The 18,326-nt window shown below is 34.9% G+C and overlaps 3 protein-coding genes across 3 annotated transcripts; 1 reads left to right on the forward strand and 2 right to left on the reverse strand.

Moving 5' to 3' along the window:
* The first annotated feature begins 1,401 nt into the window (after nt 1-1,401).
* LOC147390147 (uncharacterized) lies at nt 1,402-2,770 on the forward strand. The gene is made up of 2 exons (XM_086458827.1): nt 1,402-1,875; nt 2,091-2,770. Exons 1-2 carry the CDS (start codon nt 1,461-1,463, stop codon nt 2,576-2,578), a joined length of 903 nt encoding a protein of 300 aa, XP_086314953.1. The 5' UTR covers nt 1,402-1,460; the 3' UTR covers nt 2,579-2,770.
* A 971-nt stretch (nt 2,771-3,741) lies between these two features.
* Nucleotides 3,742-11,229, reverse strand: LOC147390148 (grpE protein homolog 1, mitochondrial-like). Its single transcript, XM_086458826.1, has 6 exons — nt 10,824-11,229; nt 7,601-7,814; nt 7,334-7,515; nt 7,059-7,226; nt 4,420-4,548; nt 3,742-4,091 (listed from the first exon to the last, which is right to left on the reverse strand). The coding sequence occupies exons 1-6, from the start codon at nt 10,959-10,961 to the stop codon at nt 3,996-3,998; spliced, it is 927 nt and encodes a 308-aa protein (XP_086314952.1). The 5' UTR covers nt 10,962-11,229; the 3' UTR covers nt 3,742-3,995.
* Nucleotides 11,230-13,174: 1,945 nt separating this feature from the next.
* Nucleotides 13,175-17,931, reverse strand: LOC147390149 (mitochondrial pyruvate carrier 4-like). Its single transcript, XM_086417192.1, has 5 exons — nt 17,829-17,931; nt 14,888-14,986; nt 14,707-14,759; nt 14,516-14,589; nt 13,175-13,464 (listed from the first exon to the last, which is right to left on the reverse strand). The coding sequence occupies exons 1-5, from the start codon at nt 17,881-17,883 to the stop codon at nt 13,419-13,421; spliced, it is 327 nt and encodes a 108-aa protein (XP_086273318.1). The 5' UTR covers nt 17,884-17,931; the 3' UTR covers nt 13,175-13,418.
* Between the last annotated feature and the right edge of the window lie 395 nt (nt 17,932-18,326).

Raw genomic sequence — 18,326 nt, forward strand, 5'->3', positions numbered from 1 at the left:
GAGGTCTTTTAATAAATGTCAAGTAGGCCCCCATTTAAATAAATGGGCCATTACTTAAAAGTTGTCCCGTGGATTTAATTAATTGGTTTTAATTGTTCACAATTTTAATTAAGGTTTCTCTTTACGTTAATTAATATTTTAATTATTAATTTCAAAATTTTGAATTTTTAAGGTTGAAAAATTATCGTTTTGCCCCTGAAGGGGACTTTTGCGTTTCGATGTCATTTTTTAATGTTTTAGAATCGGTTCAATGGGAGTATCAGTTTGTATCATTTATGAATTTTTTGTATGAAATGATCATGGATCCTATGAAGGAAATTTTTGTAATTTTATCAAATTTTGTGAAAATTGACAAAACGATTTATTTGATTTTAGTTTGTTGTTTTATATGTTCGAAAGGGTTTTCTTAAGCGTAATGTAGGCTTTAGGGATGTTTTGATGTTAGGGGTATTTTGGTAATTTTATCATTTTTTAGTGACTTTTCTCGTAAAATTTCTTTTTGTCTTAAAATGATGATTTCTACATTTTTTAATCATATTTTCTTAGCATAGCGTGATTTCTAAAATTTTGTTTGCTTGAAATATCTCATCTGAATTTCTAAAACATATCTAATAAAAAATAAAAAAATATTAGAATATTCATTCATCATTAGAAATCGTCGCAATCAGATTGACGAGTTAATTAATTAGACAAGTAAGAAAATGGGATGTCTACAGATAATTTGATGTGGTGGCGCACATGTTCATAAATGCGTTTTACTCGTATCTCAAAGAAAATGTATCTATGGGCATGCGCACCACCACGTCACAATGCCCCACCACGTACCCACTCCCTCACCACTGAGGTCACCCCAGCATTAATCTATAATCAATTGCCTATTAATAAGGAAGTTAGATCAAAGAACGTAGAGAGTGGCCTTTAATGATTCTCCACAAGTAAACTAAATGGATAATTTCGTCCAAACTTACAGTATCGAGACGATAAAGCGGCTATATACAACATCTATTCAACTTTCCATTTATAGAAAAATAAGGTTCATTGAACGTAGACATGTATCAAGGTTCATTGTATCTCTGTGTGTTATTGGGAGCTTCAACTAAAATAGATGACATGGCAATAAACATGATTCTAGTTTGCCACGTGGAGACTGTCCATTAATTCCCAAACCAACTAATTTTGGCAAGATAACGGAGCTTAAACGTCCCCGTTACATCTTTTCCTATAGGTATTTCAGATAAAAGCCTTCCTCCGTCAATACTAACGGCTAATGCTCATTTTTACAACATAATGATGACATGACTACATGATGATGACATGACATGACATGATCATCTCATCCATCCAAAACCACTCTCTATATAACTCAGACCTCTCTACTTCACAAATCTTCTCAAAAAGAACCCCAAAAATAACGAAATAAAAAAGCAATCGAGAAATCTCTGCAACTCTTTCGATCAAAAATGGTGAAGAATCCGTTACGATTCAAGCGAGTTACGGAAGCGTTCGACGAGATAGCTCGCCTTCGTCCTTGCGAGAGCAGCGGTAGTGAGCACTCAGCGGAGGATTCGGCCGATCTATCTGATCTCGTCAATTCGTTTATGGAGAGAGGAGATCATCAACAAGTCGAAGAAGAAGATCAAAAGCAAGATAAAATGAGAATCCGTTCCAATTCGGAGAATTACTGGTCCGATTCGGAGACAAAGGAGATGTTACAGAGCTTGCTTGGTTGCGATGAATGGGACGGACTCGAAGACGTTGTTAAGGGAAAGATTCGTGCTGAAACGGAACTGGCTTGCCGAATTATTGGGACGAATTCGAAGGAAGGGTTCAAACGTAGGTTGATGAGTCAATTGCGTGAGAGAGGTTTCGATGCAGGTGAAATATTTGAGATCTTTTTATTTATTTATTTTTAAATCAGAGCAATTTATCAATTGTGCGCCTTGAGTGTGTGGTTCGAACGATCAGAGTTGAAACTTTTCTGTATCAGTTCCATTTAGATCATTCACATTCCTCGTGATTCGTATAACAGCGTAAATTAGCACCACCATGCGTACGTTAGCGAGCTAAACCATTAAACCTTAATTTTATAGGTCTCTGCAAATCCAAATGGGAGAAAACCGGTCGATTTCAGGCCGGATACTACGAATACATCGACGTCATCATCTCCGGTACTCGCTACATAGTCGAAGTCTCACTTGCCGGAGAATTCACCATAGCTCGTCCGACCGACCAACACCTCTCCTTACTCGAAGTCTTCCCTCAAGTCTACGTTGGAAGACCAGATGAACTGAAACAAGTGGTGAGGCTAATGTGCTCCGCCACTAAAGAGTCTATGAAGAGCAGAGACATGCACTTGCCTCCGTGGAGAAGTAATCGGTACATGCAGATTAAGTGGTTCGGATCATACAAACGGACGACGAACACCACCGCTCTAGAGGGAAAGATGTCAGTTTCCGGAGAGGGTTTTGCCGGAAAACTTTCTGTAGGGTTGAAGACATTGCCGGTGAGTTTTTATTGTAGAAGAGAGGAGATTGAAGTTGGGAATTTGGCTCAAGTGTTCAATGGCTTTCAATTATAATAATTTTTTTTTTTTTTTTTCAATCTTGTTATAATTAATGAGTGAGTATTTGTTTCCTGTAAAGATGGAAATAATTTTTTTGACTGTTTTGGTGGTTCAAATTGGTGTGTGAGCCTACCTTTCCTTACATGTAATTACTAAAACAGCTATACAGCTTTTTTCAATATTACTGAATTATTCAGTATTCATGTTTATTTAATATTTACAAAAATGGTTATATGATTTATGTTGGGATGATGAATTTTTCCTTTATAGGGTTCGAGTTGAATGATGGGATAATAAATAAGTAAATAGCAAATGTAAAGTGTAGTGGGGTTATATGCATGAAACCATTTCGGTAATAATAATGATTTTCTAACTTCCCCGCCACATAACCTTAAATCATTTTCCTCAGCATACTTAGAATCATAAGTTTTTTTTGAGTATCCCAAGGCAAATGATTTTTGATTTTATGATGGGGGCGTCAGATTATCACGACTCTTTTGATAAATACAACTAATTATTAAATAAAATTAATGATATTTTTTAAAAAATAAGAAGAGTTGTTATTTTTAAGAATTGTGATAATCTAACTCACCCTCATGGCATGCCCAATCAACACTCCCGACATGACAGGTTTGAGAATCGTAGATCTGCTCTTCTCGAAATACAAAATTACACTTCATAAACAGGTGCAGTTCTATATTTTAAGAAGAGCGTATCTATGAATCTCGATCCTGTCACATCGGGGGTGTCGATTGAATATGCCACGTGGGTAAGTCAACTTATCACGATTCTATTTTTAATCATTTTATTTTGAGTTCTTATTTTCCAATTAGAAAGTCTTCACTCGTTCAATACGAAGTGCAATTGTGTATCCCAAGGAAAAAGATCTATGATTCGTGTTTGTGCCACACAAGGGTGGATTTATCAAATCTTTACTTAGATGTCGTGGACATGTTCAATTCACACTAATTACAATCTTATTCGGAAGAAATATTGAAGTAGGTCTTAGAAAACCAAGAAAATGAGCCAGAGAATGCAAATTGATACAGCGAACAAAGGTATGAACTCACCTCACTTTCTTAGCTCAGGACATAGTGGAATAGAAAAACACGATTAGTTTAATCGCATCAAATTTAGTGCAAAAACCATGGAAATTGATAATGCCAAGGAAACACTAATAAAGATTAGGTCATGTCCACTTGAATCAATGAAGTTCATAAATGTAAAGTTTACTAAAAGATTTAAATATACCTGAAGCTTTTTTTGTAGCATTATGTGCCACGAATGGAAATGAATAAAAGCAGGGAATATCAAAATTTTGTCCGGGCTTTTTCACCAGAAACAGTTACTAAAGCTGATCCACTCTCGGGACAACTCTATTCTTATCTCAGAATTACACAAATTTCCCAACAAGATGCACTAGGCAATTCCTTCAAGCTCCAGAACTTTGGTCAGTCTCACCTTCCAAAACTTCAGTAACACCAACTTCAGCCGGTCGGATAATACGGTCATGAAGCACGTATCCTGACTGCAACCAACCAACACACAATTGCAAGTAAGCAATTTGTTTATGTATTGTTTCTATGAATGAACATATTAATCACCAAAAGTCTAATCCATGTCAGATTTTAGTACAGAGCCAACGAAGGTGACTATTTCCCCCTTTTTTTTCTTTCTTTTTTTTGCTTCGGATAAGCAAACAGATTAGTGATTACGAATTAGTAGGTGAAGGTGGGTTTTGAACCCAAGTGGTTATCAAAACTCAACAGACTTTAACCAAGTTAGCAAGCTAGCACCTTCAAGGAAGGCGACTACTTGTAATCATCTAAAGAATTTTTTATTTATCAAACTTATACCTTGAGAACAACGGCAACAATGCCAGGAGGCTTAGAACCATCAGGTATTTGGAAGACCGCATGGTGCCTGTGTGGATCAAACTGTTCGTTCATAGGGTCAAATTTCTCCACTCCAAACTTTCTAAACACCTGGAAAAAAAAAATGAACATCCATAAGTCTTTAAGGTACAAACTGATCTCCAAAGATTATTCATGCAGCCATAATAGAATTGAGAATATTACAATTTTAATAAACAATAAATTAAAAAGATGGCTACAAAGGTAACTGGCAAAGGGGTAAAGGAACTACAACAGTCCACATAATTTTCACACAATGATTGTCGCAAGCAAGATTTTTTTTAAATAAATATAAGAGATTTTATTAAAAACTGAAGAAAAGAAAAGAAGCTGAGGTAGCCCCCAATGGAGAAGAGAACAGCCAAAAAGAAAAGAAAAGAAAAGAAAAACAAACAGAGGGCCCAAAGCCAAGCCTAAGACACCCCAAAGCCAACCACAGTACACAAAGAATCTCATCTAAACACAAAGTCCACAAAAGAAGCACCCTCGAAATCCTTAATTTGATCCAAAAATAAAGCAACGCCAAGATCTCTAGAATTACTGCTAATGTTATCAAGACTAGGTGCAACAGCAACGCCTTAGTATAGGTAAGGCAGGGCAGGTTTTTCAAGGTGGAGGGAGGCGCACACCGGAATTGAACGTATGCCTCACTTACATATCAAATAAAATGTGATTTTTTTTGTAAATCTCTTTTAATTGGTTGAAGTAACCTATTAAGTTACATCATGATGAACCATATATATTTCCTTTCTACTCTTTTTTCCTTTTTCACAAATTTTACAATTTACTGTATATTGATGAGGGTTATGTGTTACTCGATTACGATGATGAGCGATGCTTTGAGGCATGCTCATAGTTGATATTTTTGAATTTTGAAACTTATCTTTCGTTTGTCACTCTTGGTATAAGAATATTGAATGGGATTTTGTGATTGTGTCTTAAACTTTTAAGTTTTAAATTTCAATTTAATTTATGGTTCGTAGTTCCTTATTTTTATGATATTTTATTCATACTTGATTTTATTGTTAGTTTTTTACTTGCTTAGTTTGGTTTAGCCTAACCAATTTATAGAGATTGAAACACTAAATACTTGTATATAAATATAAATTTATATTTGTCGTAATTGTAAATATTTATAAATTTTATAAAGTAGTCTAACCTACTTTCACTATTTAATTTTTATTTATATGATCTTTTTTAATTTTATTGCCCCTTACTTCACTCAGGCGTGCGCCTTGCTTTGCACCTCAGGCACTAGGAGGCCTTGGCGCCTTTAGTGCGCCTTGTGCCTTTAACCACACTGATTACCGCATGGGAAGGATTCTCCTTTCCCTGAAACAACTTTTTATTCCTTTCTTTCCAAAGGCCCCAACAGATGGAAAGAGGAGGGACAGCCCAAAGATATCTATTTTTTCTTGGAGAAGACATTCAGAGTCCACCATACCATAAGTGAAAACAACGAACGAGGGAAAACCCAATCCACCTATAGAAGAGACAAGAAGTGCGTCCAGATCCCAAACGAGAAGGGGACTGAATAAGAATATGATCAACAGATTCCCCATCTCTCTTACAAAGGGAACACACCAACCACACAAAATAAGATTGTCCAAGGTTAGGATCCTCCCAATGGAGGCTAACCACAAAAACAACACTACCTTTGGAGGGGACAAGCAAGGACCAAATAATGGTTTCTGAAAAAGATGTCTCAAAAGAAGGTAACAACGACTTATAAAATGAACTCACGGAGAAGGGTCCACAAACTGAATCCTATTCACCATTTAACTCTATTTACAGCTACATCATCTGTCAAGGCATGTCTACTCAAATTTATCTAAGAAAGTTGCCTATGAAAATAGACTAGCATGAAGAGAAGGGTTATGCAACAATTTCGGACGACTCCCATATTTCTCTTTAAGAGTGGCAGTACTTTGCAGTTTGCAGATCAATAAACAAAGCACACAGAAAATTGTGTAGAATACAAAAGACCGTAACAAAGGTAAGCAATCAAAGGATGATGAATCCACAAAAATAAAAAACAATTGAAGATTACATCATCTTCAGAAAGAGATCACGATCTTTGAACCCAAAGGCCATGACTGAAGAGCTCAATGGCACAACTATCTTGGGTCGCCTCCACAATTTTCTGAAGTCCTCAGGCAGTGCTCAGTAACAAATCCATCCCATGAAATTAAGATTATAGTGTATTAACCCATGACCTATGAAAGCATTCAAGAAATTTCAAAAGACTCCATGAATGTCTTGGCCTAATGGAGTATGCATGATCCAAAAGCAATAATAGTGGATCACAATTGATGGTTATATGTAATGAGCAAACTTTTGTCTTCTGACAACAATTACAGAATTCAAAAGCCTGAGGACCCAACACACATGATTGAAGCTATCTTTAGGCCTTAAGCAAGATCTAGGTGGTAACGACCACGGTCCCATGACATAGTTCCACACTATAAAATTCCACTAATAGTAGCCCAGCATACAAAATAAACAAATCAGAAGAATGGAATCCAAGAAAATTCTCTTGGATTGAACAGGAAAAAGGTGACAAAAGTAGAGATATATGTTACCTCTGCAAGTTGCTTCTCTGTCATTGCAACACCTTCCAAAAGTGTTTTGAGAAGTGGCACAGCTCCAATGGTGTCTTTAGGTGAGTCAATCTTAGCAAAGCTATCTTTAACAACTGAAGAAGCTCTTCCCAGATTGTCGGCAACATCTAATAAGCCCTTTGCGAAGTTCTGCAACATAACCATCAAATCAAGACGGTATTATTAGACTTTTGAATAACATTCCAAAGAAGCAATTAGAAATTATAAGCCAAAATTTGGAGACACAAAAAACTGACCTGTATAGCAAATTTTTTCGAGTTATCTGCTTCACGTCTTGTTCTCTCCATGACATTTTCCATTTCTGCATAGCTTCGCAGAACTTTATCTTTCATTTTCTCAATCTCCTCCTGTTTCACCTTCAACAACTCTTCTTTCTCAGCAACAAGCTTTACCAGGTCATCAAAAGATAGATCTCCGTCTGCATCAGAATCACAAAATGCAGTTAGTTAGTACCTTTCATTCTGACAGTTGTGAGATGTGGAGGGACAGGTTCAGAACCAGACCTATGTCTTCTGTTTTCCCTACAGATTCACTATCTCCATCAGTCTTTGTAGCCTTAGGGGTGTTAATATTTCCAAGAGTCTCCTTTCCATCTCCAGACTGGTTGGTCTCCTTGTCAGTAGGTTGAGGGGAAGCAGATGAAGAATGCCAAAAATGCTGAGAGGCACTGGCACTGAAAACTGAACGATGCAGTGAACTCACTTGGCAAGGAACCCACTGGAATGGAAAATATACCTTTATAAGCTACTATAGGAACAATTTTCATTTCAAAATCCACAATACTGAGACGAAAGAAATAGAAAAATGCAGAAAGGGTAACCTTCGGTGGTCAACAGATTTAGTAGTTGCAATACCAAGATACACAGTTGAAACAACGTGCAATATTATATGAAATGCAATATATAAAAAATTGTATATCACCCGTATTGCCATGTTAAGAATTTATTATGCACTGGGGGAAGGGCACGTGATGCTCAAATAATGACATAGTTTAAGCTGTTTAGATGAATAATTTTTTTATTTATAAAAGTAATACAAAATCTATTAAAAGTGCAAATGGGCAACTTATACAATCAAATTATTGTTCCACTTTCTATTATAAAAACAATAATTTATAACCATGATATTATTTTATTTTTAGTTATACACAATGAATTTGGGTCAAAATACAATAATTGTTGTGGATAAGGCTTCTCGAAAATTGCCCCTCTTTCCTCATTGGGAAAGGGTATTTATAACCCTCTGAAAAGTCCCTTTCTAAGACATTCCAATCAGTTGACGCCACGTCAGCTTCCCCTGCATCCAATCTCTAGCCGCAACATGTCCTTCCCCTATTGGTTGTTAAACAAGGAGATACAAGTTCCTTCTTTAGTGCACACCCTACCATGACATCCCACCTGGATGTCGCCACATCATCAGTGACAGCTCGGGTGGATTCACAGAACAATAAAAGGGTGCCATGTCACTTCTCTGTCCATGTTATCCTAACAATGGGCCTTCACATTTTGCACCAACCACACAAATCACTTTTTAGGGTTATTATGAGAATTTAAATATTAAAGTACATAGATTACATACTAACTTTGTTAAGATATCGTAGTAAAAGATGGTTTGCTACTAATAAGAGGGAAAAGAATAGATGTTAGCTCGTGTTGTCTCTTCCAGTTACTGTACAACGCAATTGAAAAACAAAATCTACCCTCAATTATATACAGATATCAGTTAATAAATGATCCATTATGAGTTGAAATTATAAAGTTTTTTTTTTTTTTTTTGGAAAAACAAAAATGTGGCAAAAAAAGATGGCATTCACAATGGTGCTTTCATTGAAGTAATAAGAAACATTTGCATGTATGGTGTATTTATGTGAGGTTTCAGATTTATGCAATGAGCACAGTGACCGGAATTTAGAAGATCCCCAACATACTTTTCCAAGGCACCACAGTATCAGATGCCAACTTAGCTAAGTTGGCAAGGCATGTGGAGAGTTGATCCCACAACCTAAGTTCAAAACCTGTTGAACTCACCTTCACACTGACTACTAACCCTTGATTGCCAAGCAAAATAAAAAGCCTTCTAAAATCAATTTTGATTTCAAGTTTTGAAATAAAATATGGATTGAATAGGAATTGTATAGAGAGCCTCACCCCTTGTTAGCAATTCGGAATACGGCAAAAATTCAAGTTCTATTCGATTTTGGGTTGCAAAAATCCGGTCAAACATTCAATAAAACAGAAAATATGCAGAGCATACGATTTATACGTGTATTATCCATCTCATTTCAAAAATTCGAAAACCAAAAATTTGTTAATATGATAGTGATGTTAATTGTGATGGTGATGGTGATGATATAGTGGTGACAGTAATAATTATGGTGGTGATAATAAGGGCATTGAGCTTATTGTTCCATTGGTTTAAAAAAGAAGACCAAAGTCAAGGGACAAATCATCAGTTTGGAAAATTAAAGTGGTATCTAAAATAAAAGTAGAAGGGCATATCATTATTTTTTTAAAGAAGAAAAAGGACATTTGTCACCTACAAAGGTGGATTCCTCCAAACTTGTGTTGCACATTACAACTTACAAGTTTACATTTTAAAACGTACAACAAGTTACAGTAGCATCTTTTTCGATCAAGTTTTATAAAAATTTGTAAAAAACGTGTTTTATTCTTTTTTAACTTAAAATACTTGAATTATTTAGAATAATTCAATAATCCGGAGAACAATACTTTCATTGAAAAATAAAAATAAAAAAAATCGTGAATTTTTAGCAAATTAAACGGGAGATTGCTAACAAGGGTCGCATCTTCTTTTTTTTTTTCTGTTTGAATCAATTTTCTTGTTGAGAACAATTTCCTGTCCTATCTCAGCCAAAATATTGTATCATTCTATCAAATTTTTTGGTTAAAAAACAAAATTGGTAACAAGAAATTATAATAGAGAACTTTAAATCAATGAACCCCAAATAATCAGCAGCAGTATCAACATAGCCAATATAAACAAGAATGATAGAAAACTAAACAAACCACAAGATCCAGAAACCACTTCAAACAGAATAACTATCTCAAGATTCAAAGTTCAAACATGTTGAATTGAAATAAGCAATAAACAACTGAAGTATTCAAACCATTCATTTATAGAGCATTAAACGAACACTTATAGTTGCTATTTAAAATAAAAAAAAGAAACACTTATCAAAAACCCTAATCAGTAAAACCAAGCAAAATATCAAAAATTTCAACCAAACCCAATCCCATTAACAACTAAAATCACTGATAAACACTCTAACCAATTCAACATCAATAATGCTTGTTGTTTCATAAACCAAAAACAGTAAAACCTAAAACCACAACACCAAACAAAAACGAATTTTTCTACAATCCAGAACCAAAGCGTACAAAATCAACTGAAAAATAATCATTCAAGCCAAGATTTCTTCTTCAAAACCAAAATCAATCCCATTAACAACTAAAATCGTTGATAAACACTCTAACCAATTCAACGTCAATAATACTTGTCGTTTCATAAACCAAAAATAGTAAAACCTAAAACCCCAACATAAAAAAAAAAAAAAAGAACTTTTACTACAACCCAGAAAAAAAGCGTACGATATCAACAGTAAAACTATAATGCAAGCCAAAATTTCTTCTTCAAAACCCTAGAATACAATTAAACACAAAACCCTAAATCACAAGCAATATAACAATCGAGATTTTCAAAACTTACCTTGTTGGAGGATTCACGAAGTGAATGAAACTCATTAGAAAAAACAAGCGGCAATTCTCGTTGGGTAGTGACGAGGCCTCGGCAGTGATTCAAACTGTTCCTGGAAATCCGAGAGATAAAAACCCTAGAAACGAACATCTCTGACAAATTTACTAAAGTGCAAAAGAAAGTTTCAATGAGAAAAGTAGATGGCTCCTGTTATAGACTGCAGAGAGAGAGAGAGAGAGAGAGAATATGAGCAAAAAGTGTTCTTGCCTTCTTGGAGAGGAAGAAACTAGAAAGTGCGATTATGAGCAAAAACACTTTTTTTAGAAATTGCTTTTAAAGAAAATGATTTCTGTAAAAATGGATTCTCCAATAATGTTTTGTCTTTGTTTTTATTGCCCATGAAATCACTTGTCCATCCAGGTTGAAATGGCAAATATTTTTGTGCCTTGAAAAATTCGTGATCTTGAAAAAATGGATTTTATCCCAAGAATGCAATATTATTAATAAATATTCCAAGAAATATATTTTCTAAAAATATGTAGGAGGATGTCCTTTTTTTTTCTTTTTTACTTCTCTTTTTTCCTTTATTTATGGAGTGATCTCAAGATTTTCACCTTACACCGCACGTTGACGTGGAAGTGTATGAAAACTATAAATGCTTTTTACTGTATCTCGATGAAAAGTATTTATGATTCTCATAAATTTTCACATCAGGGTGTGCAATGTGAGATCCAATCTTGAGGTTACTTCAGCATTTTGTGTCATACTGGAGTGACTTCAAGATTGGACCTCATATTGCACATTTTGACGTGAAAGTCAAGGAAAAGTATCTATGATTCCCATACATTCTCCCGTCAGCATGTGCGATATGAGATCCAATCTTGAAGTTACTTCAGCGTTATTCATAATTTTTAATATAAAACTGCTTTAATAAGGGAACCATGACATCCAATATATGCATTTTTCTTTTATTATATTTTCTTGGATAAATAATCATATTCAATGACTATCTAGAATAATGTGGTAAATGATATCTTCTTCCCATTTAAAAATTAGGTCTCCCTCTCCCAAGAATTGTTGATTTTGACAAGAAATGAATTTTCATATGACATTTGTTATTTTATTATTTTATTATTTTTTATTTACTATTTATTTTTTATAAGCAAATGAATTTTATTGAAAAGGAATATCGGGGTGACTAGCTCAAAAGGCTGAGCACCAAATTAGCTCAGTTTGAGATCAAATTGAAACCGAACCAACATAAGTCAATTCTATTAAATAAGAATTAGAACCGAACCAAATTCCATTGAAACCAAACCGGATTAAAGTCGATTTAATTTGATTCGATTTTATGACTTACCAATATTCTATAAATTATAAGTAACATTTATTAATGAACAAACAAACGTATGATAAATATCAAATTATCACTAATCTATCCATAAAAAGTCATTAGTATACCTAAAAAAGATCATTAATCTGTCCTAACTCCTTAAATAATTCATAATAATTATTATATACATATATATTTATTTAATGCGTAAAGATTTGATTCTCAATTTGATTCGATTCTATACAAACTTAATCCAAGAACCAAGCCAAATTGATCGATTCTTCGTTTTTATAACCCGGAACCAAACAACAACTTGTTTCAAACCGTACCAAACCACCCCCAAAACTATCAATTTGATTCGATTCTTGGTTTAAACCAGTCCAAGTTGAACTCCTACTAAATTCTATAAAGACTTTAAACTCCAAAAACAAAAAACCCGAGATGATCAAATGGTGGAATGAAAGTACTTTTTCTTAAAAACCTGTCTACTCTCTTTCCAAACACCCCAACAAATGGTGAATGGGATCATACTCCAAAGGATGTGTTTAGAAGCCGAAAAAGAGAACCATACTCTTAACCACAGGTCGAAGAGCGACCCCACCGCCACCGGCAAACAACCATCCAAGCTGAACATCAATAAAATGAAACTAGATAATGTTATTAACATAATCAACCTTAAAAGAAATATTTCAAGAATATCACTGCACACTTGGGGTCTATTTGGCAATCAATCTCAAATAATTGATTATTTCTAATATTTAGTTATTTACTCGACCAAAAATTATTATTAACATAATCAACCTTAAAAGAAATATTACCAAAATAATAAAAAATTTCTACCCATCTCCCTTTCTCTCCTTCGACGCAATACCCAATCCGACTTTTTCTTGCCATCGATCTTAGTAGGTTTATATAAAATTACTGATGAAAATAGACTAAATGGAAATGGTGAAAGAGCATTCTCATTCGACACTCCCAATCTACCCACCGCTATTGTCTCCAACAAGAATAAGATCACCCATCTTTGATCTTTAACGACATTTTCAATGATGATTTTTCAAACACAAGCTTGGCTTTATTGTTCATGTCTAAGCTGATGTCGAGAACAAAATCAAAACATCCAAAAGGCCTGCACGATAAAATCCTTCAAAACAAAACTTGAACGTTAAATCATGTAGATACACTGCGAGCACAATTTTTTTAACATAAAATTAGAAAAGCAAAGGCAAACAGGGCCTGTCACCGCATGATACAATGGAAAGTGAGGAAGGATTTTATTCTTTTGCCACATCAGCTTCTGTATCGGAGAAGTAATCTTGCCTGAAAGTGACAGTAGAAGTATGATCAAATTCACCACATTAAACTTGCATGCACAATAAATAGAAGAGCAATGATACTATCACACACACACATACACACACACACACACACACACCCCCGTGCCCTAATCACAGAACCGTAGATCGTTTGCCTTGAGATACGCATACCATAATTCTTGTGTATCCCGAGGCAAAGGATCTATGGCTCTGTGATTGGGGCATAAGGGGGGCGTCTTATTATCACGTCTCTAAATAGAAAGCATAATGGAAGTACAAAGTAACATCATGCACAAAATTTCCCACTGACAGATGCTTCAAAACTATAATTTGATAGGCCATGGGCTCCATACTTCACCATAATCAACTAAAGGTCTGTATTATTGTGGTGTATGATTGTGCATTTCCCTTGGGAAACCATTTTCTAATCCATGGGTCGGAAAATGGTTTCCTACTCCCCACCCTAGGAAGAGTTGAGATCCCTTACAGTGTCCCGTTCCTATAGATAGGGAAGGTGTCTACGTGGCATAATTTGATTAGAAAATAAACACATTAGGCTGCGTGAACAGCTTGATTAGGAGTCCGAGGAGTTCCAAAAATAAAGCCTGCCACATAGACACCTAACCTATTTTATAGGAATGGAACACTGTATTGGATCCCTCTTAAAAATGATTTACAATGCCCCCCAACCTCATAATAACGTAATCTCTCAAATATTACCCCAAAACTAAAAACAAATTTTCTTTTGGACATTTTCCTCGGTCCAATCAAGCAGCAGAATTCATTTTTCCAGGACCAATTTCCTAAGGAATTAATTTTTCGCTTGAAAACGAATTCCCTGCAATCATACAGACCCTAATCGAACCAGATCATCAAACCTTTTGGATTACCTCATCGATTTTCCATAGCTAACCATCTTATAGATCACATTCTTTTGCACCGTTAATACAGTAATGGGGGAAATATTATTAATTTTCAGTGTCTCTACTCGTGGAAGGTATTGATTGTCATGGTTGTGTACAAGAAAAATAAGAGTAAGTCCAAACTATACATACTGGATTTTGCGAGAAAGTTGGTAAATTCCTGTCCCGGCCATTGCAACATTTACACTGAAAAGATTCCAGTTTTTCTGCAAGATTGCCAATATTATAAATACTTCAATCAAAAAAAACAAATCCCTTCAGAGATTTGATGAGTAGATCAATCTATCAAATCCAAATAATTTTCATTGTGAAATCAAACTTACCGGAGTGATTACTGTGCTGTAGCGTGACCAGATAACTCCAGTGCATGCAACAGCTGGAAATCATAAGACAGTTGAGGAATTCATCCATATCAGTAATCTAGAACTCAAAGTTGGAAAATGAAATAAAATCATGCTTATGAAATGTAATATGAAAGAAAAATGTAACTCTAATGACAAATACCTATTTGCTGAGGATATGAGAGCATTTCAGGTGGTTTCGAGAAGTCAGCGACATTTGCTATGCTAATACCCCACTTAAAAGTTGGAGCCCAAAAGTGAACTGTAATTATGAAGAAATTATCCATAAACATACAGGAAAACATACCAACAAAGAACAAAATTAACGATCAAAAAAAAAAAAAGATGAAGCGGGGAAGAAAGAGAAACAATCATACAAGGATGGGAGTGACAGATCTTCACTCAAAGATAAAAAAGCAAGAGTATAAAAAGGATGCGTCAAAAGCTCTATATTGTCTTCACCTTTAGAATAACATTCTCTCCACATTGACCTCTTTGGCTTCAACCCCACCCCCCTTTCTCTCTTATATTGCATTCTCCATAAGGCATGGTCAATCTTATAGTTAGGAAGTGACGGTTGTTTGCACTGACTGCACTTGGGGGGCAGCTATGTCATTATACAGACAAAGTTATATTCAGCTTTACCATAATTTTTCCTTTTTTTTCAAATTCATTGGTCACAAAGAAAGATTTTAGGACACTTTCATCTTAACCCTCCAAAACTCTCCATCCTTAGTAGTACTGGGGTAAAAAAAGTTATCCATCCTTAATGGGTAACAAAACTACTATATTGAAAGAGTCATGCTGGAGTGACCTCAAGATTGACCTCATTTTGCACTTTTCAGATGTGGAGGTGCGCACAAAACTACAGATGCTTTTCACCCATATCTCGATGAAAAACATCTATGGTTCGTACACACCTCCATGTCAGCAAAGTGCAAAATGATGTCAATATTTGAGGTCACTTCAGCATTATTCATATTGAAAATGACATTTAAGCGTATCATCTAACCATCAATTGTCATTGGTCATTCCTACATACATGTATCATTACTAAAGTTTCACGGCATATATTATCCAGAGTTCTAGTTTTGCTTCAACACGATGTCATAACCCAACACTACGCCATAACCTCATTTTTCTTATTTGATCTTTTACAACCTCATCCACCTAAAGAGAGGATATATCATTTACTCTTCTTCCAGCATTTGCCATTTTAACAAAGAATGATGTATTTTCGTTTCTTTTAGACCTCTAAGCCTTAACTTTTGCTTCAAACTGATTTCACCCAATTTTATTAATTTTTGAGCCTCCATTTAGCAGTCACCCTTCTTCACATCTCCTCTTCTGATATAACTATTAATTCTTCTATCCAGTTGATGTTAAAGTGCAACATTCAATCACATATCTGTCCAAAGTCTTTATCAAAAACTATTTGGTGGTCTCAACAAGGTGAATAGAAGTTTAGGACATATCAAGACGATTTCAACTAACCCAGCTATGCGCCTTTCTCAATGTTTGGGTTTAAACCCAGACCTACCAGATCTGCAATAGGTTTACAAATATTTACTTCTCATGAAAAACATGCATACTCATCTCCCTAAGAAGTTTCCAGAAAAGCGCATCTTGTTTGGCTATGAGAATACCTGAATTCTATCAATGTCACCGTGGAGAAAGGATTTCTTAATGTCTACATTTGCATATTATTTCTGAGGGTGAGGCTATAAGAATCAAATTCATGTGACATGTAGTTTCATAAAAAACCCATTCCTTAAATAGGCAATCCATATAACAGTAACCTCATTCTATGATTCTTTTTTACCTTTGGATCCCATATTTTATCCCTCGAAATTAATTTGGGAACCAAAAGTCCCATCCAAAGTTTTCTTCTTCATTTGGGTTGCTTCTTTGAACCAAATTCTAACTTTGGATCAGGCAAAGGACAGGTATCATTTCGTTAGACTAGGTCGTCTTTAAAGAAAAGTGGGGAGTCAGTTGACCATATTTTCATTCATTGCCCTCTAGCAACCAAGATTTGCTATCATTTTCTTTCTTTGCTTCAAGTCTCTTTGTGTTTTATAATTCTCTATTTTCTCTGTTCCTTTGTTAGAAAATCAAATTAGGGGGAGCAGAAAGAGAGTACGCTTTGGTGTATCATCCCCTTTGTGGTGTTTTGGGGGTACTTGGAAGGAAAGGAATTCGAGAGAGTTCAAGGGAAAGGCTTACTCGTTGCAAGAGATTATTATTAACATCTTGGGTTTTATCTTTTTTGGTCAAAATTGCATCCCATCTTCAGAGGTGTTTTCTTTTTAGATGGGACTCACTTTGTAGGCCTCTTGGCCTCCTTCTATTTTTCATTAATAAATTGCTTCACCTATCCCAAAAAAAAAAAAAAAAATCCAATAAAATGTCTAATATTATTGTAAATCCAAGGGTTGTGTAAGAGAAAAATGCTATGTCCTATTTGTGGTATTGAACATAATTAAAACCATTTACTATTCTATTCAAGAAAAAATGTCTGAAGAAAATAATCTATTTAACACAATCAAAACCATATTAGTTTCTAAGATGTTGTCTGTAGTTCTAGAAAATAAAGATTGCAAATTATATACAAATGAGATCAGTATCCTGACCACTACTTTTAACTTGGATAGACTAACCAGAAGAATTTAAGCTATAAGAGACACTTTTCACTGATTTATACATCTTGTTTTACAGATCTGCTTATAATTTCAGCAACCCAGTCCCAAAAATCCAATCTTTCACCTGTTTTTAGTAAACCCAACGCGTAAACTTCAATAAAAATCACAAATTTTAGTGGGGTTCTTAATTTCCTTCAAAGTCTTCCAATTTTAGAGGGATCTCTGTCCTTCAAGCACATTACCATCTACAATCAAAATACTCAACCTACAAGTCTCAAAACAATGACAAAGATCGGTCTAGTAACTGAAAACCCAATTAAATATGCAAGAAATATAAAATAAAATAAAAAAGATCTGAAACTTAAACATAAACAGGAGATTTTGAACCAAAACAAGGAACAAATTATCAAATAAGATACGAAAAAATGAGAGAAATAGGAAGAGAATGGGGAGTCGACAAACTGGTTTTAGGTCCGGCCGGGTGGTTCCAGAGCGCCTGAAGCTTCGAAGCCGCCATGAAATCTCTCTCTCTCTCTCAAGTGCGAATGAGTCGACCACTACGTGTACCCCAAGTAGTTTGGTAGTTTTTTTCTTTTTTTAATAAAGGAAAATGCTGAAATGACACAAAGAATTTACTGCGATTCTTACAAGTCTGACGTGGGCTGTGCACATAACCATAGATGTGTTTCCTCGCGATACGATTAAAAACCATCTACGATTATGTATGCATGTCCACGTCGGACTTGTGAGAATCGTAGTATATAACTGTGTCACCCCATGTAGAAAAACATAGAACTTCAAACGTTTTTTTTTTCTAATAACACACCAAATTATATGTAATAATTAATTTAATTTCAAAAGATTGGTCTGTTGTAAGTATAATGTGGTGTGCCAATATAATCTTTTCTTATTTAATAGTATATAAGAGCCACTCCCGCGCAAATAGGCATTTTATCATGA

The sequence above is a fragment of the Akebia trifoliata genome, chromosome 11 (genome assembly GCF_017979445.1).
Source record: "Akebia trifoliata isolate Shusen 1 chromosome 11, ASM1797944v1, whole genome shotgun sequence".
NCBI lineage: Eukaryota > Viridiplantae > Streptophyta > Magnoliopsida > Ranunculales > Lardizabalaceae > Akebia > Akebia trifoliata.